This window comes from Heloderma suspectum, chromosome 6 (genome assembly GCF_057233095.1).
Source record: "Heloderma suspectum isolate Gila_16-S chromosome 6, 16-S_ref, whole genome shotgun sequence".
NCBI classification, from domain to species: Eukaryota; Metazoa; Chordata; class Lepidosauria; order Squamata; family Helodermatidae; genus Heloderma; species Heloderma suspectum.
Genome location: NC_139463.1, coordinates 124,311,824 through 124,327,926, shown reverse-complemented (window position 1 = coordinate 124,327,926; position 16,103 = coordinate 124,311,824). Strand labels below are relative to the sequence as shown.

The window sequence follows — 16,103 nt, the reverse complement described above, 5'->3', positions numbered from 1 at the left end:
GCCCAACATTTTATCCTACCCCATGACTAACACAAGTAGAATGTGGTGTTCCTGAGGCCATAGACCTTGAGTACTTTGCAGGTTGCCAGGCACTCTGATAGGAGCTTTAATAATGATAATTAAACGTACTTATTAACAGTTCACATGTACTTCTATGGCTGAGTCTCGTTACATGTTGAGCTTTAATTATCTCAGGATAACATCCCTATAATTACCTCAGGATAACCTCTCTACAATTTAGCTTGTGTAACCAAGGGCATTCTCTCCACAGGGGGAAGGGCCTAGGCATTATCCTGGCATTGGCATCTCTGGGGGGGCTGAGCGCTCCTCTGCTCCGGCTGCGAGAACAGCACGGCTCATTCCTGGAACATATTGTGTTGGCTTCCCTCAACATCCTGGCACTTCTGTGCCTAATGCTGTTGCCCGAGAGCAAGCGCAAGGCCCTGCCTGAAGGCCTACGTGATGGAGAACTTTACCGGAGGCCCTCCCTGCTCCGCCGGGCCGGAGGGGTTGAAGGCCGGGACTCGGAGGGGGTGACTCGGCGTGACGACGTGCCCCTGCTGTCCACACCAAACCCTGCTAGCTGATGCGCCTGCCCTGGATGAATTTGACCGCCTTGCTCCCACACAGGCTCCTGGGCCTACTGTGAGGCCCCACGGCCAGGCCTCAAGGAAGCTAGCCTGGCTCATAAGCTGAAAGGGCAAAGAAGAAGCTTGAGGAGTCTTTGCTCTTTCCATTTTCTGCTTCTGATGTAACATGCAAAGCAGGGACATGCCAGTCTCTTCCACTGAAAGATCTGCCACTTCCATGTCACACCAGAACCAGAAAAATGAAGCAATGGCCGTTGCTTGGGATTCTTCTCCAAACATAACTAGACCTGAGCACACACACACACCCCCCCCCCCCAATGCTCAGTGCTATTGGAGACTGACCACCCATCATTAGAATTGCCACAGCTGACTTGGCCCAAGCCAGGGCCATACATCTGCGTCTCTCAGACTCTCACAGGTGGGAGGCTAGGAGCATACAGTCATGTGGAAAAGAAAGTACACCCTCTTTGAGTTTTATGGTTTTACGTGTCAGGACATAATAAAAACCATCTGGTCCTTAGCAGGTCTTAAAATTAGGTAAATACAACCTCAGATGAACAACAGCACATGACATATTATACCCTGTCATTATTTATTTTACAGAAATAAAGCCAAAATGGAGAAGCCATGTATGAAAAACTAAGTACACCCTTATTGCTTCCAGAGGTATGAAGAGGCTAAGTAGCAGCCAGGTGCTGCTAATCAAATGCCCTTGATTAACTGATCATCAACAAGTGTGACCACCTCTATAAAAGCCAAAGTCTCAGGAGTTTGCTGGTCTGAAGCATTCAGGTGTGTGTTAACACAATGCCAAAGAGTAAAGACATCAGCAATGATCTTAGAGAAGCAATTGTTGCTGCCCATCAATCTGGGAAGGGTTATAAGGCCATTTCCAAACAATTTAAAGTCCATCATTGTACAGTGAGGAAGATTTCCACTTATTCACAAGTGGAAAACATTCAAGACAGTTGCCAATCTTCCCAGGAGTGGACGTCCCAGCAAATTCACCCCAAGGGCAGACCGTGCAATGCTCAGAGAAATTGCAAAACATCCAAGAGTTACATCTCAGACTCTACAGGCCTCAGCATTTTAAATGTTAAAGTTCATGATAGTACAATTAGAAAAACACTGAACAAGTATGGTTTGTTTGGAAGGGTTGCCAGGAGAAAGCCTCCTCTCTAAAAAAAACATGGCAGCACGGCTTGGGTTTGCAAAGTTGCATCTGAACAAATCACAAGAGTTTTGGAACAATGTCCTTTGGACAGACGAGACCAAAGTGGAGATGTTTGGCCATAATGCACAGCGCCACGTTTGGCAAAAACCAAACAGCATATCGGCACAAACCCCTCATACCAACTGTCAAGCACGGTGGTGGAGGGGTGATGATTTGGGCTTGTTTTGCAGCCACAGGACCTGGGCACCTTGCAGTTATTGAGTCCACCGTGACCTCCTCTGTATACCAAAGTATTCTAGAGTCAAATGTGAGGCCATCTCTCCGACAGCTAAAGCTTGGCCGAAATTGGGTCACGCAACAGGATAATGATCCCAAGCACACCAGCAAATCTACAACAGAATGGCTGAAAAAGAAAAGATACTGCAATGGCCCAGTAAAAGTCCAGACCTCAACCCGACTGAAATGCTGTGGTGGGACCTTAAGAGAGCTGTGCATAAACAAATGCCCACAAACCTCAGTGAACTGAAGCAATGTTGTAAAGAAGAGTGGGCTTTACGATGTGAGAGACTGATAAAGTCATACAGAAAATGATTACTTCAAGTTATTGCTGCTAAAGGTGGTTCTACAAGCTATTGAATCATAAGGTGTACTTGGTTTTTCACACATGGCTTCTCCATTTTGGCTTTATTTCTGTAAAATAATGACAGTGCAATATGTCATGTGTTGTTGCTCATCTGAGGTTGTATTTACCTAATTTTAAGACCTGGCAAGGACCAGATGATTTTTATTATGCCCTAATACATAAAACCATAGAACTCAGAGCGGGTGTACCTTCTTTTTCACATGACTGTAGAACAGCCCCAAAACAATTCTGCGTGCAATGGAGTCTTGGATGTGATTTCTAGAAACTCGCATCTCTGCTCCTAGTTCCCCACCCCTTCACCTTCCTGGCTTGCTCCCTCCATTTTAACAGCTCTATGACAAGCAGAAATTGAACAGGTGATGCTGTCTCAAGAAGAGATGTACTCATGGGGAAAGCTCCACCTGCGGGCTTTCTGCCTAGCACAGAGATATTAAAGGCACAGGAGCCCTGAGAGGGGGGAGAAATGCCAGGACAGGAAAGGCATTTCCTGATTCTATACCTGTTCATTTTTCTAAAAGTGCTTGGCTACTAGGCCCACTCCCCACTCAGAAGATGCCTTATGGAAGCTTGTGAGTCTTCTGCTGGCCACCTGCTTGTCCTCTTTGGGCAATTCATTATCTTGGCAATATCACCTGCCCTACTCCCTTCAGCGGATAATCACCTATTTGGATTAGTTGACATCTTTCTCCCCATTTTGCAAATTCAGGAAACTAAGGCCAAGACCAACCTCAAAAGTCTGTGGGGTGATTTCCAAGACCAGGCCAAAGCTTTCAACCTATGCACGCCATCCCATTTACTCATAATCATTTTGATAGCACAGCTCAGTCTACAAAGGGCTCTTACCGTCTTATTTGCTGGCTCCTGCCAGTGCCAGCCAAGCCCCAAAGTGGAATGAAGGGCCACAACTCTTAAACCCATGATTGTTCAAATGGTGGCTGGGCAGCTGAGTGCTTCACAGCTGTCCTCATCACCAAAGTTGTTCTCTAGGGTCTGCGGAAAGTGACCCATCCCTTTGCTGGGCATAGGATCACTGACACACACGTATGCCTGTAGTCTCTGACCTAATGATTCCCTGTTGTGCTGCCTCTTACAGCTGTGTGGCAGGCAGGAATTAATGAAGGGTGTGTTTCCCCACCATACTGGGGAGAGCCATTCCAGTTGAATGGTACTCAAAGGTACAAGGGACCTGTGGCCAGCAGCCTTACTTGGGACACAAGGAACAAAGAAATTTACCTTCTCACCCCAATACATTAATACACATAGCATTAATGCCAACGCGATCTCATCAGGGACAACCAGTCATTCTGCTCTGGGCAAATTTATTCTCACCAACAGGAAGATACTTGACATGGGAAGAAGGGAACAGAGACACCCATGGAGTGGCAGTCAACTCAGGCTTCTCAAGTATGTTTCGAAATGCAGCCCACATGTGAGATCCAAATGACACTTGGCTGCTTTTTACCCTAAAGGGAAACGAACTACTGACTGTTCATAAGCTAAATACAGATTAAAGAACAAACTTCTTGGGAAACCTTTGCTTTGCCCCAGAGCATTTATTAGGCCCTGCCAGAAACATTTGCCCAGGATCTTCAGCTTCTAAAGCAGCAGATGCAGATTCCCCAGTGCCCAGCAATTCTTCCTCAAAAATAGTAATCAGTAGCCTAAGGGGTCCCTGTATGGACAGGATGCAACTGCATTGCATTCTTCACCGGACTGCTTGAACCCACACTGTGCCTTGAAGGTTTACTGCGCAACATTTTTTGCAAATTTGATTGCCTGGGCTTCTAGCCCTCAAAGCAGCATAGGAAACCTTGCAAACATGCACAGAGCAGCTGATGAGGGCTCTATCAGCCTCTGACGTTCAACCCTAACTGGTACCCCCTTGACCCTATGCAGTATCTCCTTAATGATTACTGCTGTTGAGCATCTGGACTTCAGCCTCCATGCCATGCTTCCATCTTGGTGCCCAGTCATGCCTAAATCATGCATTTTTACAGGCTTTAGCCTGCAGTAAAGCAAGTCAGTCACCCTAAGGCAGGGATGGGGAACACTCATAGGGCTCACCAGATGCTGCCCCCTCCAAACTACCTCCTTTGGTGGATTCCAGGCTTTTGCATGTCTGTCCGCCCCCACCTCTGACAGGTTGAAATGCCTCTCTTATGGCCCAGCCCTACAGGGATAGGCAGCTGCCTCTGAACTTGGAGGCAACCACCTATCCAATGCAGGGCAGGAGGAGCGCAGAGGGGATTGTTCCCTCCATGCCTCTCCCGCCCTGCATTTATGGCCAGACAGCAGATTTCAGCTGTCTAGCTGCAGGGAGGCAGAGCGGGGGAGGAGGCTGCCAGACAACACATAGAATGTGCAGCATTTCCACCTTCCCTGCTCTGGAACACCCCATTTTGGCCATTCCACACTCCTGAGCACCGAGCCACTCCATGCTGCCTACAAGGCAGCGCAGAAAGCACAGGCTCTTGAGGTCAGTTCCCAGAAAACCATGTATCCTACAGACCCTGGGATTGAAAGGGGCTCCCTGCTTTAAGGACTGTGGGCTTCCACGAATGGCTGCACGGGAATTGCAAAGCCCGCTGTGGTGCCACAGCACTGGAGGGTTGCTTTTGCTTCGCACGTCCTCGATGCCGCGCAACTCGGTTGCTCACTCAGGGCAATTACAGCACTGCATTTCTAAAGCTAGAAACCCGGCGAGCCACAGCCGCTCCGTACACATTCATTCTTCAGCGGAAGACAGCTTTCTGGTGGGTACCGCTCCTGTCAGCAATAGGCCAGTTTTTGTTCTAAAGAATAGCAATGCCAGATTAACTTAACACGATTTCAACAAGCAGCTTTGTTCTAAAAAATGCACCTGAAGTGTTTACACAAGACTCAAGGACGTGCTCCAGAAGTGCTCTCCATTAATCTTTATTTCTACATGACTAGAACCGGAGCATCCTAGCAGCAAAAAAAAACCGCATGCTCATTTCTTCCAAAAACATCTTTATTTTTTTTTTGCCCTCATAACATTTTATTCTATTTCTCCCTCTACCCTCCCCACCCCAACCTGAATTTTTTTCCTTCTCTTTTCTCCCCCCTTTTTTTCCCCTAAAAAAACCCTCATTATCCCACAAGGAAATATGGGCCTCAATTCCCCACACCCACCAGGCCCCCAAGGGAGTCCTCTCTCCCCTGGTCTCTAGAGCTTCAGTGTTCGGTGATATTTCTTCAGGCTAAAAAATAAAGGAACCTGTAAAGATAAAGACACTCAAACAAGGCATATAACATATCCCAGGGGAGGTGTGGGTGGGGGAGGCAGTGAGGGGCAAAGACAGAAGTGGGGAACAAAAGGAAGTATAATGTACAACCCTGAAGAGGGGCAACAATTTTCACAGGTAACAGCCCAACCTGTTTTAGAGGGAAGGTTTACGTGCACAACTCAGTCTGAGCGGTATTTTAGGCTGTGTGGGGAGAAGAGAAAACCCAGGAAGGGTTCCCTGACTAACAGCCAGAATAGGATGCTGAAAGACTTGGTCTGCCAAAGTGAGAAAGTTAAGAAAAGCATATGGTAGTAAAGCCCTGACATGAGCAGCAACATAGCTGCAGGAGCCAAGAGCACACGCCCCCTCTCTGCTAATTCATTCGGGGGGGGGGGGAGCGCAAATGAAAGCTGGAAGAAACCTAGCACACAGACGCACACACAAGAAATGGGCAAGGGAGAAGAAACAAAATAACCACAAAACTCACAAAACACAAGAATTTGGGGGAGTTGGCAGCCCTCCAAACCCTCCCCCCACTGCCCCTCGAAATGCAGGGCAACAATAAAAACTTAAGAGGAAGAATGGCTCGGTTACGCCCAACAATCTCTGCAGATGGAAGGCAAGGGAATGGGGGGGAGGTGACAGGCTTGAATCAGCAATACTAGTGGGGGGAAATTTAACAAAGCCCCCCCCAAAGTTTATGTCTCCCCCCTCCCATATATGTTCAGCCCTCTTTCTCTGCACAGCATTAAACACATTCTCCTCCCACCAACAGTATTTTTTTTCCATCATGGTAACAATCTTCATTTTTTTTTCTTTTTTTTTCCTCCTTCCTAAAACAACCACTTTTTTTGTTTTTAGTAAGGGGAATACCATGAGGTCGCTCTGGCCCGGCCCCTGTGAAGAGAAGAAGAAAACATGTTAATGGAAAGCATATGAAAAAAATACCTAAATAACCCCAAACCTAAAGAAGATCAAGTTGGGGAAGTCCTCAGTTCCTAAAAACTGCAGGCTGCAGCCCCAGAATTCCAAAACTGGGATGTTTCGTTCTTTGTGAGCCCAGTCCCTAGGAGTTTTAGGTTTCCCCCCGCTCTAACTCCGAACCCACAAACTCCCATCCTGAAGAAAATTCTAAAGCCGAAACAGCATTTTGTGCAAGAACCGGGCAAGCTTTTGAAGCGAAACTCCAAAATTGAGAATTTTTAAATTGGCTAAAATTTGACTGAGGGACATTTAATGTTAAATACTGCCAATAACATATCAAACTGACCAAACTCAAAAACTTTGTATTACTTCCGGCAGCTTGCACAACTGGGAATGCCATAAACGTTCTGATTTGAATAGAAGTTCTTTTCCACCAGATTGTTGTTTCAGCTATATGACACTTACTTCCCCTTGGCAAAACCAGCAGTCATGGTTCCCAACCCACCTCTCTCACTTGTCACATTCTGTTTTCATCCCACCGTCGCCAGGAACTTTGGCTTTTGGCACTTCCTGCTCTGATCCAAGAGACCCCTTCTCCAGCTGTGTGAACCCCACCTATGGTGTGTAGAACTGCCTCCCCTCATCCAACCTGCCAACAACATCGTGCCAGACCTGTAAGCACGCCCTCGGGGCGGCCTGCTGCTGAAGCCACTGTAGAAACGGGCCCGGGAACTGCTGTAGCCAGATCCTCTCCCTCGGTACCGGGTCCGGGGAAAGCCTCGGTCTGTGGTGCTGATCCCAGGGCGGTTGGTCCGTTTGGGAATCACCTTCGGAAAGAACAAGATACCCTGACACATGAGGCTTTGGGAAAGACCATTTAAAAAGTCACCCCAGAAACCATCAAGCAGCCATCCCAGTTTTATCCTGACACATGGCTGAGAACCCAAATTCCTAATGTCCATGCTTTCCTCCCCACTCTTATGTGCTTTCTTTCTCTTACTTATTAGGGACATCTAGATATATGATGCTTTACAGAGTAAATTAAGCCAATTTAAAAAAAGAGTTCCCTGCCCCAAAGAACTTAAAATTTACATTTCAGCAGAAAGCCAAGTCAACAGAGGAACAGGCAACAAGAAATGAATCAGCCGAGATCTTCATCAGCACAGCCTTTGGGCTATTATCCAGAAGGGGTAGGTGCAATCTCAGTCAAGGACTCAGCTGTTTTCACTTCTCAGCCACTGTGCCATACAAACGGCAGCCGCAAAAATATGTTTTGGAGTCTGGCCAAGGGACCACTCATGGGAAGGGGGCTGGCAAAGAGCATACACACCTTTATCTGTCTCCCCCTGAAGAGGGACTCATCTAATGCTAAGGAAGTCCGCACCGACTCCTTGTCCGAGAATTCAATGTAGGCAAACCTTGGGGGAAAGCCAAGAAGAAGGATCAGTGATGAAGAGGCAATTAAGTGGCTGCTCTTCATTTATATAATTATATTTAACTGGACCTTATGTTTTAGTTTGTATCTGCCTATGTCACCCTGAGAGTTTTGGCTGCAGGGAGATTCTCATGTTGAATAAAGAAATAACCACTATGGAAAACACAGGGCCAGGCAGTCCCCTCAATTCACACTCACCCTTTGGGGTGACCGGTGTATTTGTCACAAAGGATGGTCACGCGGTTGACAGAGCCACAGCCATGGAAGTGGGCCTCGAGCTCTTCTGCTGTTGCCCCGTAATCCACCTGAAATCGAGGACATACAACGTGAGGAGACCAAGAAGCTCCTTTTCCCTTCCTGATAAAGCTGGGATGCAGAAAAAAAAACTTACATTGCCTACATATATGGATCTGGCATCGGCCTCCATCTTTTCTTCTAAAGACATGATGACTGGGCCAGCTGTGGAGAAAGCGGCAGCATAAGCTGGGAAAATCTGAAAGGAAATTCTTTCCAATGATGCTGGTGCCCAGGAAAGAGCATGTGCCAAAGTATCAATGCTTCAGAAGTGATCCCTCAGGTCCACTGGGAAGCTCAGAAATGGGCCAGGAAAGGCACAGCACCTGATAAAAAGTGCTGCTGTGTAGCTAAAGAACCTCTCAAGAGACAACAGAAAGCTCTCCCTCAGTTCCAGCTCAGAGGTCGGCTCTCCTGTAGCATTTAAAAGTTGGTTTAAACTATCTCATCTCTGGACAGCAGTTTCACACAAGCTGTTTATATGGTTTTAGTGTTTCCATTAACAGAGTTGTAAACCACCCCACAGGCCAGACTCAGACTGAAAAAAAGGCTAAACATTTAGAAATAAGCTCAGCAACAGTGAACAGCAGCCCTTGAAAAACCTATCCTCTGTACACTTACCCTTGTTGTAAGACATCTGCACTAGTGGTTCTTACTGTGTTTTGCAGCCATGAATTCTGTAAGCCCACCAGGCATCAAATAACGTGAGAGTAGGCAGAAGCTCTTATCGGTAGGAGAAACGTAGGATATCCCAGTATAAATAAGTATTCCCCTGTCCTTTATGCTGCGTTTCTATTTTACAAAGGATTCCACAATCTTTACCAGACTCTTGTGGAGCTTTGGTTGATTATTCTAGTTACTAAAGCGATTAAAGCTTCCAAGAAAAAAAAGGGGGGGGGAGAGAAAGAGAGAGAAGAGAAGCCAGCTCAAAATCGTCAGCTGAACAACTCTGACATCGTGGAAGTTGAAAACCCAGAAAGCTCCCACCACAATGTGGAGGCACTTTTCCATTCCCATGCATAACACATCATGCTTCCTCTAGCACATCATATCCATCTCTTATTTTAACATAGGACACCTGAAAAACATGGCTCCAGCCTTCGGGCACAACTACATGTTTATTTTATGTATAAAATACATTTCTACCCTGATTTTCTATATTGCAGGGGTGGACAACACACAGCCCCTGCAGCTCCACCACCACTGAAATTCATGGTGGCAAAAAATTAGCTTATTTGCCAGCCAAAAACAACAGCAAACCACTCCAGAACACCACAATGGCCAGATGTAGCTTGTTTTCAAACTGGCAATTTGGAGGGAATTCTACAGGGTGCTGGCAGCAGGACTGATAATGGCCCCCACTCTACTATAAAGCTAAATTAAGTAACTTTGTACATAACGTAGCAAAACAGCAGAAGCATAATCACATTAGTAAGTGTGTGGGCAAAATAATGGAATTAATTCATTTTATTTTCCCCTACAAATCTTCCCTTTCCCCTGGAACCTGTTTTCCTGCAGCCATGGTAGCTAAAAAATTACTGGAGTGTAATTTACTGCAAACATTTGCAGAAGAGAATCAGTGGGTTGGAGACAGGCTAAGCAGCCTTCTCCCAAAATTATTCTCTGCTGCAACTCCCTCTTTTGTGTTGCAAGGGAAACACAGGACTGGGAATCCCCGTTTTTCCCCTCACATGATGTACTTCCACCTTGGAATAGTCGAGTGGGCAGAAGGTAGATCAGGATTTATTGGTAGACCCTGGGTGATCTGCAGTAGATCAACAAGTGTTCCTGACATCTAACAACAGCAGCAGCAACAAAAAAGCTTTCCCTAAATTAGTTTGCTGGAAAAAAGTACAGGAGAAAACTAGGGGCGGATTTTTGCGTGGAAGGACTTGTGATCTTGGTTCTAGTACTCACTGCAAATTCTTGGACTCGGCATATGCCCAGGAAGGAGCCAATCCCTTAATTCTTACAGTACGTCAACCCACCATTTCACACTTGGCACTGGTTGGTGGATCTCTAGGTTCTGGCAAAACGAAGTAGATCCTGCAAGGCTGAAGCCTGCCCACACCGGCCCTAGAATGCCCCATGGCCAAGTCACACTCCACCGCTGTGAACGTCAAGGCAAACAGCAGCAGCCACCTCTTTCCCCACCCTCCAACACATCAGGCCCTCCATATCCTGTGCAACTTGCTGTGGTGCCTCAGCAGACACATCAGTAGAAAAAAAGGTCCCCGAAGGGAATTTAAGGAACACCCACTTAATCTTAATTGCCGCGGAAAGTGGCTTGCTTTTATCTTCTTCTGTTCTGCCTCTTGCATTGCAATTGTTATCATTCTGTGCTGTACCTGGACTTCAGTACAGTACTGCAGTTTGCAAAGCATGTTAATTATGATCTCTGGTATCTGAAGTGTACCAGGCCCCAAACTCAATTAAGGCTTCATTTCCAACCCTCCAAAACATCTCTGGCACCCAGATGCTACATCAATGCTGCTTCAACAGCAGAATGACCCAAAATTTGCCTAAGCCCTTATGCCTGTAGGTGTTATGACCTTGGGCCTTTAACTCATTGCACAAAAGTGGTAAACAACACAGTATATACAAGTGTGAAGGTTCACCTGTGCCAACAGAGCTGCCTTTTGCCACACATTCATAGCATGGAGGTGGGAAATGGCTTTAGCCAGAGGTCAGCCATAGAGCACAAGCTTTGCATGCAGATGGCCCCAGGTTCAATCTCTTCCATCTCCTGTACGGCTGGAGAGGACTCCCATCTGAATCCTTAGAGAACCACTGCCAGTCAGTGAAGACAACACTGAGCTATTGCTTCAGGAAGCTTATGCTCCTCTATCATTTCTGGTGGCGCCCTTCCATCAATTCATGTAAGTTTCAGTTCTGCAGCCATATTACCATCTGAACCTAAAGCCTTTGGTTTCTTGTTAGCTGCCCGGCACGCTGCCAGCATGCCAGAGTCTTGTTCATAATGGGAATCACCCAGCCAAATCGCTTGATCAACAATGAATAGCCTGAACCACCCCACCCCCGGTCAACTCTCAATCTCGCCAATCCTTCCTGTGTCTCGACCAAGTGAAATTTCCTGTATAATATAAATGTTATAAATAGCCTCCGTCAACCCTCCTGGGCGATTTTCAAGGAGGGCATAGGTCTGGTTTGGCCAAGACAAAACCCAAAGACCTCAAGGTGTCAGCAAACAGGCCTCTCACTCCCACATACAAGCCAAAGATGATCCCATCTAGTCTAGAGACACCTAGTATCCTGCCAGCTCCACTCAGCTCCAATATACTGCTACTCTGCAACTCTGAATACTTGTCATGCGAGGAAAAAAACCCAGAGCAAAAGAGCACGGGAATACAGGAACTGAAGGTAGGGGGGCTCACCATTGCCAGGTGGGGGGCTCATATTCATTTGTTTCTCTACTTCATTCTGCAACTCTTTCAGCTTCTCTGCTTCCTCCTCCATCTCTCGCACTCTTGCTTTAATAGCTTCCAGCTCCTGGGGGAAGACAAGGGTAGGCAGGGGAAAGTAGGGAGCAAGTTAGAAAATATGCCAGTAACTCTTAGGAACTCTTCCCACCCAGACTTTTTTTTTTTGCCCTGCTGTTCTCCCAGTGACTTTTCCACCAACTTTTATTTTTTTCTCAACATGAAAGACATTTTACAGTTAGCTATTCCCATTTATTTATTTATATCAACCCAAAACTACTCTGCCTGCATGTGTCTCTTGTTATCCCTCCCAGATCACTGTCTTTCCTGTAGTTCTGAACCTATTTCCATCATATGCCCACTCTCCCCGATCCCACTGTTGATCTAGTAGACATTATTTACTTGGACTTCCCAAAGGCTTTTGACTAGGGATGTCAGAGAATTCCGCCATGGATCTCGGGGAGGCCGAATGACAGTACATTCGGCCCCCTGAAATCGGTGGCGGAACGGCCTGCCCCCCCGACGAGACTTACCTGGGGCGGACCTTCCGGGTGGCAGCGGCCAGTCTTCCGACCGGCCGCTGCCGTTTCCAGTTTAAAAAAAAAAAAAGACGTGATAGACTACGTAAATGTTTACATAGCCTATCACGTCTGACTAAAACAACAACAACAACAACAACGCACATACGTAAATGCGTTCCTTATTTTGGCACGTCTTAGTCTACGTCAAGATTTACGTAGGCTAAGACGACGAAATTAAGGGGAACGCAAATAGCGTAGCATCCGCTACGCTATTTGCGTTCCCCTTATTTTCTCCGTCTTAGTCTACGTAAATCTTGACGTAGACTAAGACGTGCCAAAATAAGGAACGCATTTACGTATGTGCGTTGTTGTTGTTTTAGTCAGACGTGATAGGCTATGTAAACATTTACGTAGTCTATCACGGCTGACTGCAGGGAAGCAAATGGCGGCGGCTATGGCCGCCACCATTTGTGTCCCTGCTAGCCAGCGGCCAGATGTCCGGCTGCTGGCAGAGCCGGCCGGCGGCTCCGCAGAATCCATGTAGAGCGGAGCCAGCCGACCAGGATTCCGGGGGGGGGGGGAGGCACGGAGCACCTCCCGCCCCGGCGAGGATTCCGGGGGCAGGGACGGAACGCCCCCCCCCCCCAAATCAACATAATCCGCGAACAGGTAAGTGACTTTCGTACATCCCTACTTTTGACAAAGTCCCCCACCAAAGACTTCAGAGCAAACGTAGCAGTCATCCAGTAAGAGAAGAGACCCTACTACGGATCAGTAACTGGTTAAAAAACAGAAAGTAGAGAGTAGGAAAAAATGGTAAATTCTCCCAATGGAGGGAAGTAAACAGCAGGGCCCCACAGGGATCTTTATTGGAACCAATGCTTTTCAACTTGTTCATAAATAATCTGGAATTAGGAGTGAGCAGTGACATGGCCAAGTTTACTTACAACACCAAATTATTTAGGGCGCTTAAAACAAAAAGGGATTGTGAAAAGCTCCAAAAGGATCTCTCCAGTCTGGGAGAATGGACATCAAAATGGCCAATGTGGGTCAATGTAAGTAAGTATAAAGTGATGCATGTTGGAGCAAAAACCCAACTTCACGTATATGCTGATGGGATTGGAGCTGGCAGTGACTGACGCAGAAATAAATCTTGGGGTCATGGTGGACAGCTCAAAAATGTCAACTCTGTGTGTGACCCTGCTGTGAAAAAGGCAAGTTCCATGTTGACCATAATTAGAAAAGGAACTGAAAATAAAACAGTCAATATCATACCGCCTTTATTCAAATCTATGGTGCGACCACACTTGGAATACTGTGTACAATTCTGGTCAACGCACCTCCAAAAATGGTATTGTGGAGTTGGAAAAAGTGCAGAAAAGGGCAACTAAAATGATCAAGGGGCTGGAGCAACTCCCCTAGGAGGGAAGATTACAACAGCTTGGATTGTTCAGCTTGGAAAAAGAGTAACGGGAGATATGATAGAGCTGTACAAAATTATGCATGGTGTGGAGGAAGCGGATAGGGAGACATTTTTCACCCTCTCTCAGAATACTAGAACCTGGGGTGATCCCAGTGAATGACAGGAGATTCAGGACAGATAAAAAGTAGCAATTCATACAGTGCACAGTTAAAGTTTGAACTCACTGCCACAAGATGTGGTCATGGCCACCAACCTGGATTGCTTCAAAAGGGGATTAGACAAATCCATGGAGGATAAGCCCATCAACAGCTACTAGTCATGATAGTTGTAAGCTATACACCATCTCCAGATTTAGAGGCAATATGCCTCTGTATACCAGTTGCTGGGGAACAAGAGTGGGAGGGTGCTACTGCACTTGAGCCCTGCTTGTGGGCTTCCCATAGGCAGCTGGTTGGCTGCTGCGTGAACAGAATCATGGACTACATGGACCCTTGGGACTGATCTAGCACAGCTCTTGCAGTACCAGCTACTACACAGCCCCTTATTCCTGCCTCAATCTATTCTAAGGAGACACCTCCACACGATTTGGGCTCATATAACCCAAATCCCACTACCAAATGCGGATCATGGGCCCCCTTTGTTCACTAGATTCAAGGTATGGTCTACCAGAGGCACAAGATAGCTCCGAGTGGTTCAGCAGGCTTGCCTCAAACCCCTGTGCATCCCATACAAATGCTTATCTCGGCCCATGTTGCCCAGCTGTCCCCAGCACAATTTTCTCAGCCTCCCACAGCTGAGGCAACCCCCCCCAAGCCAGCCTTGTAAATAAACCCACAACTTACTAACCTGAAACAAAAGCTACTAGACTTTTAGGGGGCAGAAGAGCAGGCAGCATGGAAATGCAGGCTATTAGCCTCACAGAAAGCTAGTAAAAAACCCCAAAAAACTGCCTTTTACCAAGAGGCCTGAGAAAAGATCATTCACTCCTCTGCCAGCCTCCTGCACTTCCATTCAGGCTGCAGAAGGAGCTTCCTTTTTCTGTAGCTAGCCCAGAAACCAAATGGGGCGGCCGAAGAAGGATGAAGCGATCTATCATTTTCCTTTTCCTTCACCAACCCATTTCCTCACCTGCATGGAATTCCAAACACTTGCCTCCCTTGAACTGTGGGACACCAACAGCGACCATGCAAGTTATTACATACAAGACTGCCCAGAACTCTACAATCTGCCTCCTTCCTACACAATTGTGGGTTCCCTATGTACTATGTTTAAATAGCCTTCACTCATTCTCTCTGGCCCCCACCCCAATGATCACAATTCTATCACCTAACCTCTCACACTCACAGCCCCAAACCACTGCCACCCCAAAGAGAAATATCCAATTTGTTCTTTAAATTTGGGAATCACAGGGTAAAACCCACCTAGTCCTACTTAGAGCAGACTCATTGAAATGAATGAGACTTAAGCTAGCCATGAGTAACTTTAAGTCCCATTCATTTCAATAGGTCTATTCTACATGGGGCTTATGCTGGATTTAACCCAGAACCTTTCCCCCAAACGCTTAGGGTAGCTTATGTGCCTTTTTCCTCCCCACTACCACACACTCGGCCCGTTTTTAAAACAACAGCCGCTCAACACCTACTCGGAGATGGAGAGGCCCAAGATTACCCAGTAAGCTTCACGGACCGAGAAACGAGTTGAACTTTGGGCCTACAAACGGCATTCTATTCCAGCCTAGAGAAGTCTGCCCTGCACCGATATAAATACCGTTCAACTGAGTGGGTAAAATCCAACGTACGGCCTCCTTGGAGTAGACCGACTAAAATGAATGGGACCTCAGTTCGTCACTACTGAGACCCAATGCGTTTCAATGGGTCCACTCTACGTAGCCCTTACGCTGGGTCTTACCCGTTAAGCGCGCCTCGCTGGCCTCTCCCGCCTCCGCGGAGATACTCACCGGATCTTCTATGGCCGAGTCCCCGGGGTCGCTCTCTCCCAGGCCGGCCTCCTCCTCCAGCTCCTCGGGGTGCGGGTGATGGTGGGGGGCCCCCACGCCCGCCTGGCCCGGCCTGGCGGGAAGCGAGGAGGAAAGGGCGCCCCTGGGGCCGGCGCCCCTGCTCCCGCCGCCGCCGCCCGCTCCCCCGCCGCCGCCGGCTCCCGCGCCGCCCGCCGTGGCCTCGAGCAGCAGCTCTTCCTCCTCCTCCTCCTCCTCCAACTCGCGGAGCCCCCCGCCCTGCTCCCCCCCGGGGCCGCTTCCCCCCAGCCCGTTCCCGTACTGGGAGGAAGGAGGGCCCCCGCCTAGCCCCCCGCCGGGCTCCCCTTCGCCCCCCAAGGCCGCAATGGCCCCTCGCCCGCCGCCGACGCTGCTCGTGCCCCGCACAGACGCCATAGACCCCGCCGCTGCTGCCTGC

General features: G+C 47.8%; 2 protein-coding genes across 2 annotated transcripts in view; one reads left to right on the top strand and one right to left on the bottom strand.

Moving 5' to 3' along the window:
* Positions 1 to 3,942, top strand: part of SLC22A17 (solute carrier family 22 member 17) — a 16,243-nt gene extending 12,301 nt beyond the window's left edge. The window contains exon 10 of the mRNA XM_084806502.1: positions 272 to 3,942. Within this exon, the coding sequence (XP_084662628.1) occupies positions 272 to 587 (316 nt within the window). The 3' untranslated portion in view covers positions 588 to 3,942. The remainder of the gene's footprint in view (positions 1 to 271) is intronic.
* PABPN1 (poly(A) binding protein nuclear 1) lies at positions 2,434 to 16,103 on the bottom strand. Its single transcript, XM_084806508.1, has 7 exons — positions 15,650 to 16,103; positions 11,704 to 11,818; positions 8,406 to 8,473; positions 8,213 to 8,319; positions 7,910 to 7,997; positions 7,252 to 7,406; positions 2,434 to 6,552 (listed from the first exon to the last, which is right to left on the bottom strand). The coding sequence occupies exons 1-7, from the start codon at positions 16,079 to 16,081 to the stop codon at positions 6,513 to 6,515; spliced, it is 1,005 nt and encodes a 334-aa protein (XP_084662634.1). The 5' UTR covers positions 16,082 to 16,103; the 3' UTR covers positions 2,434 to 6,512.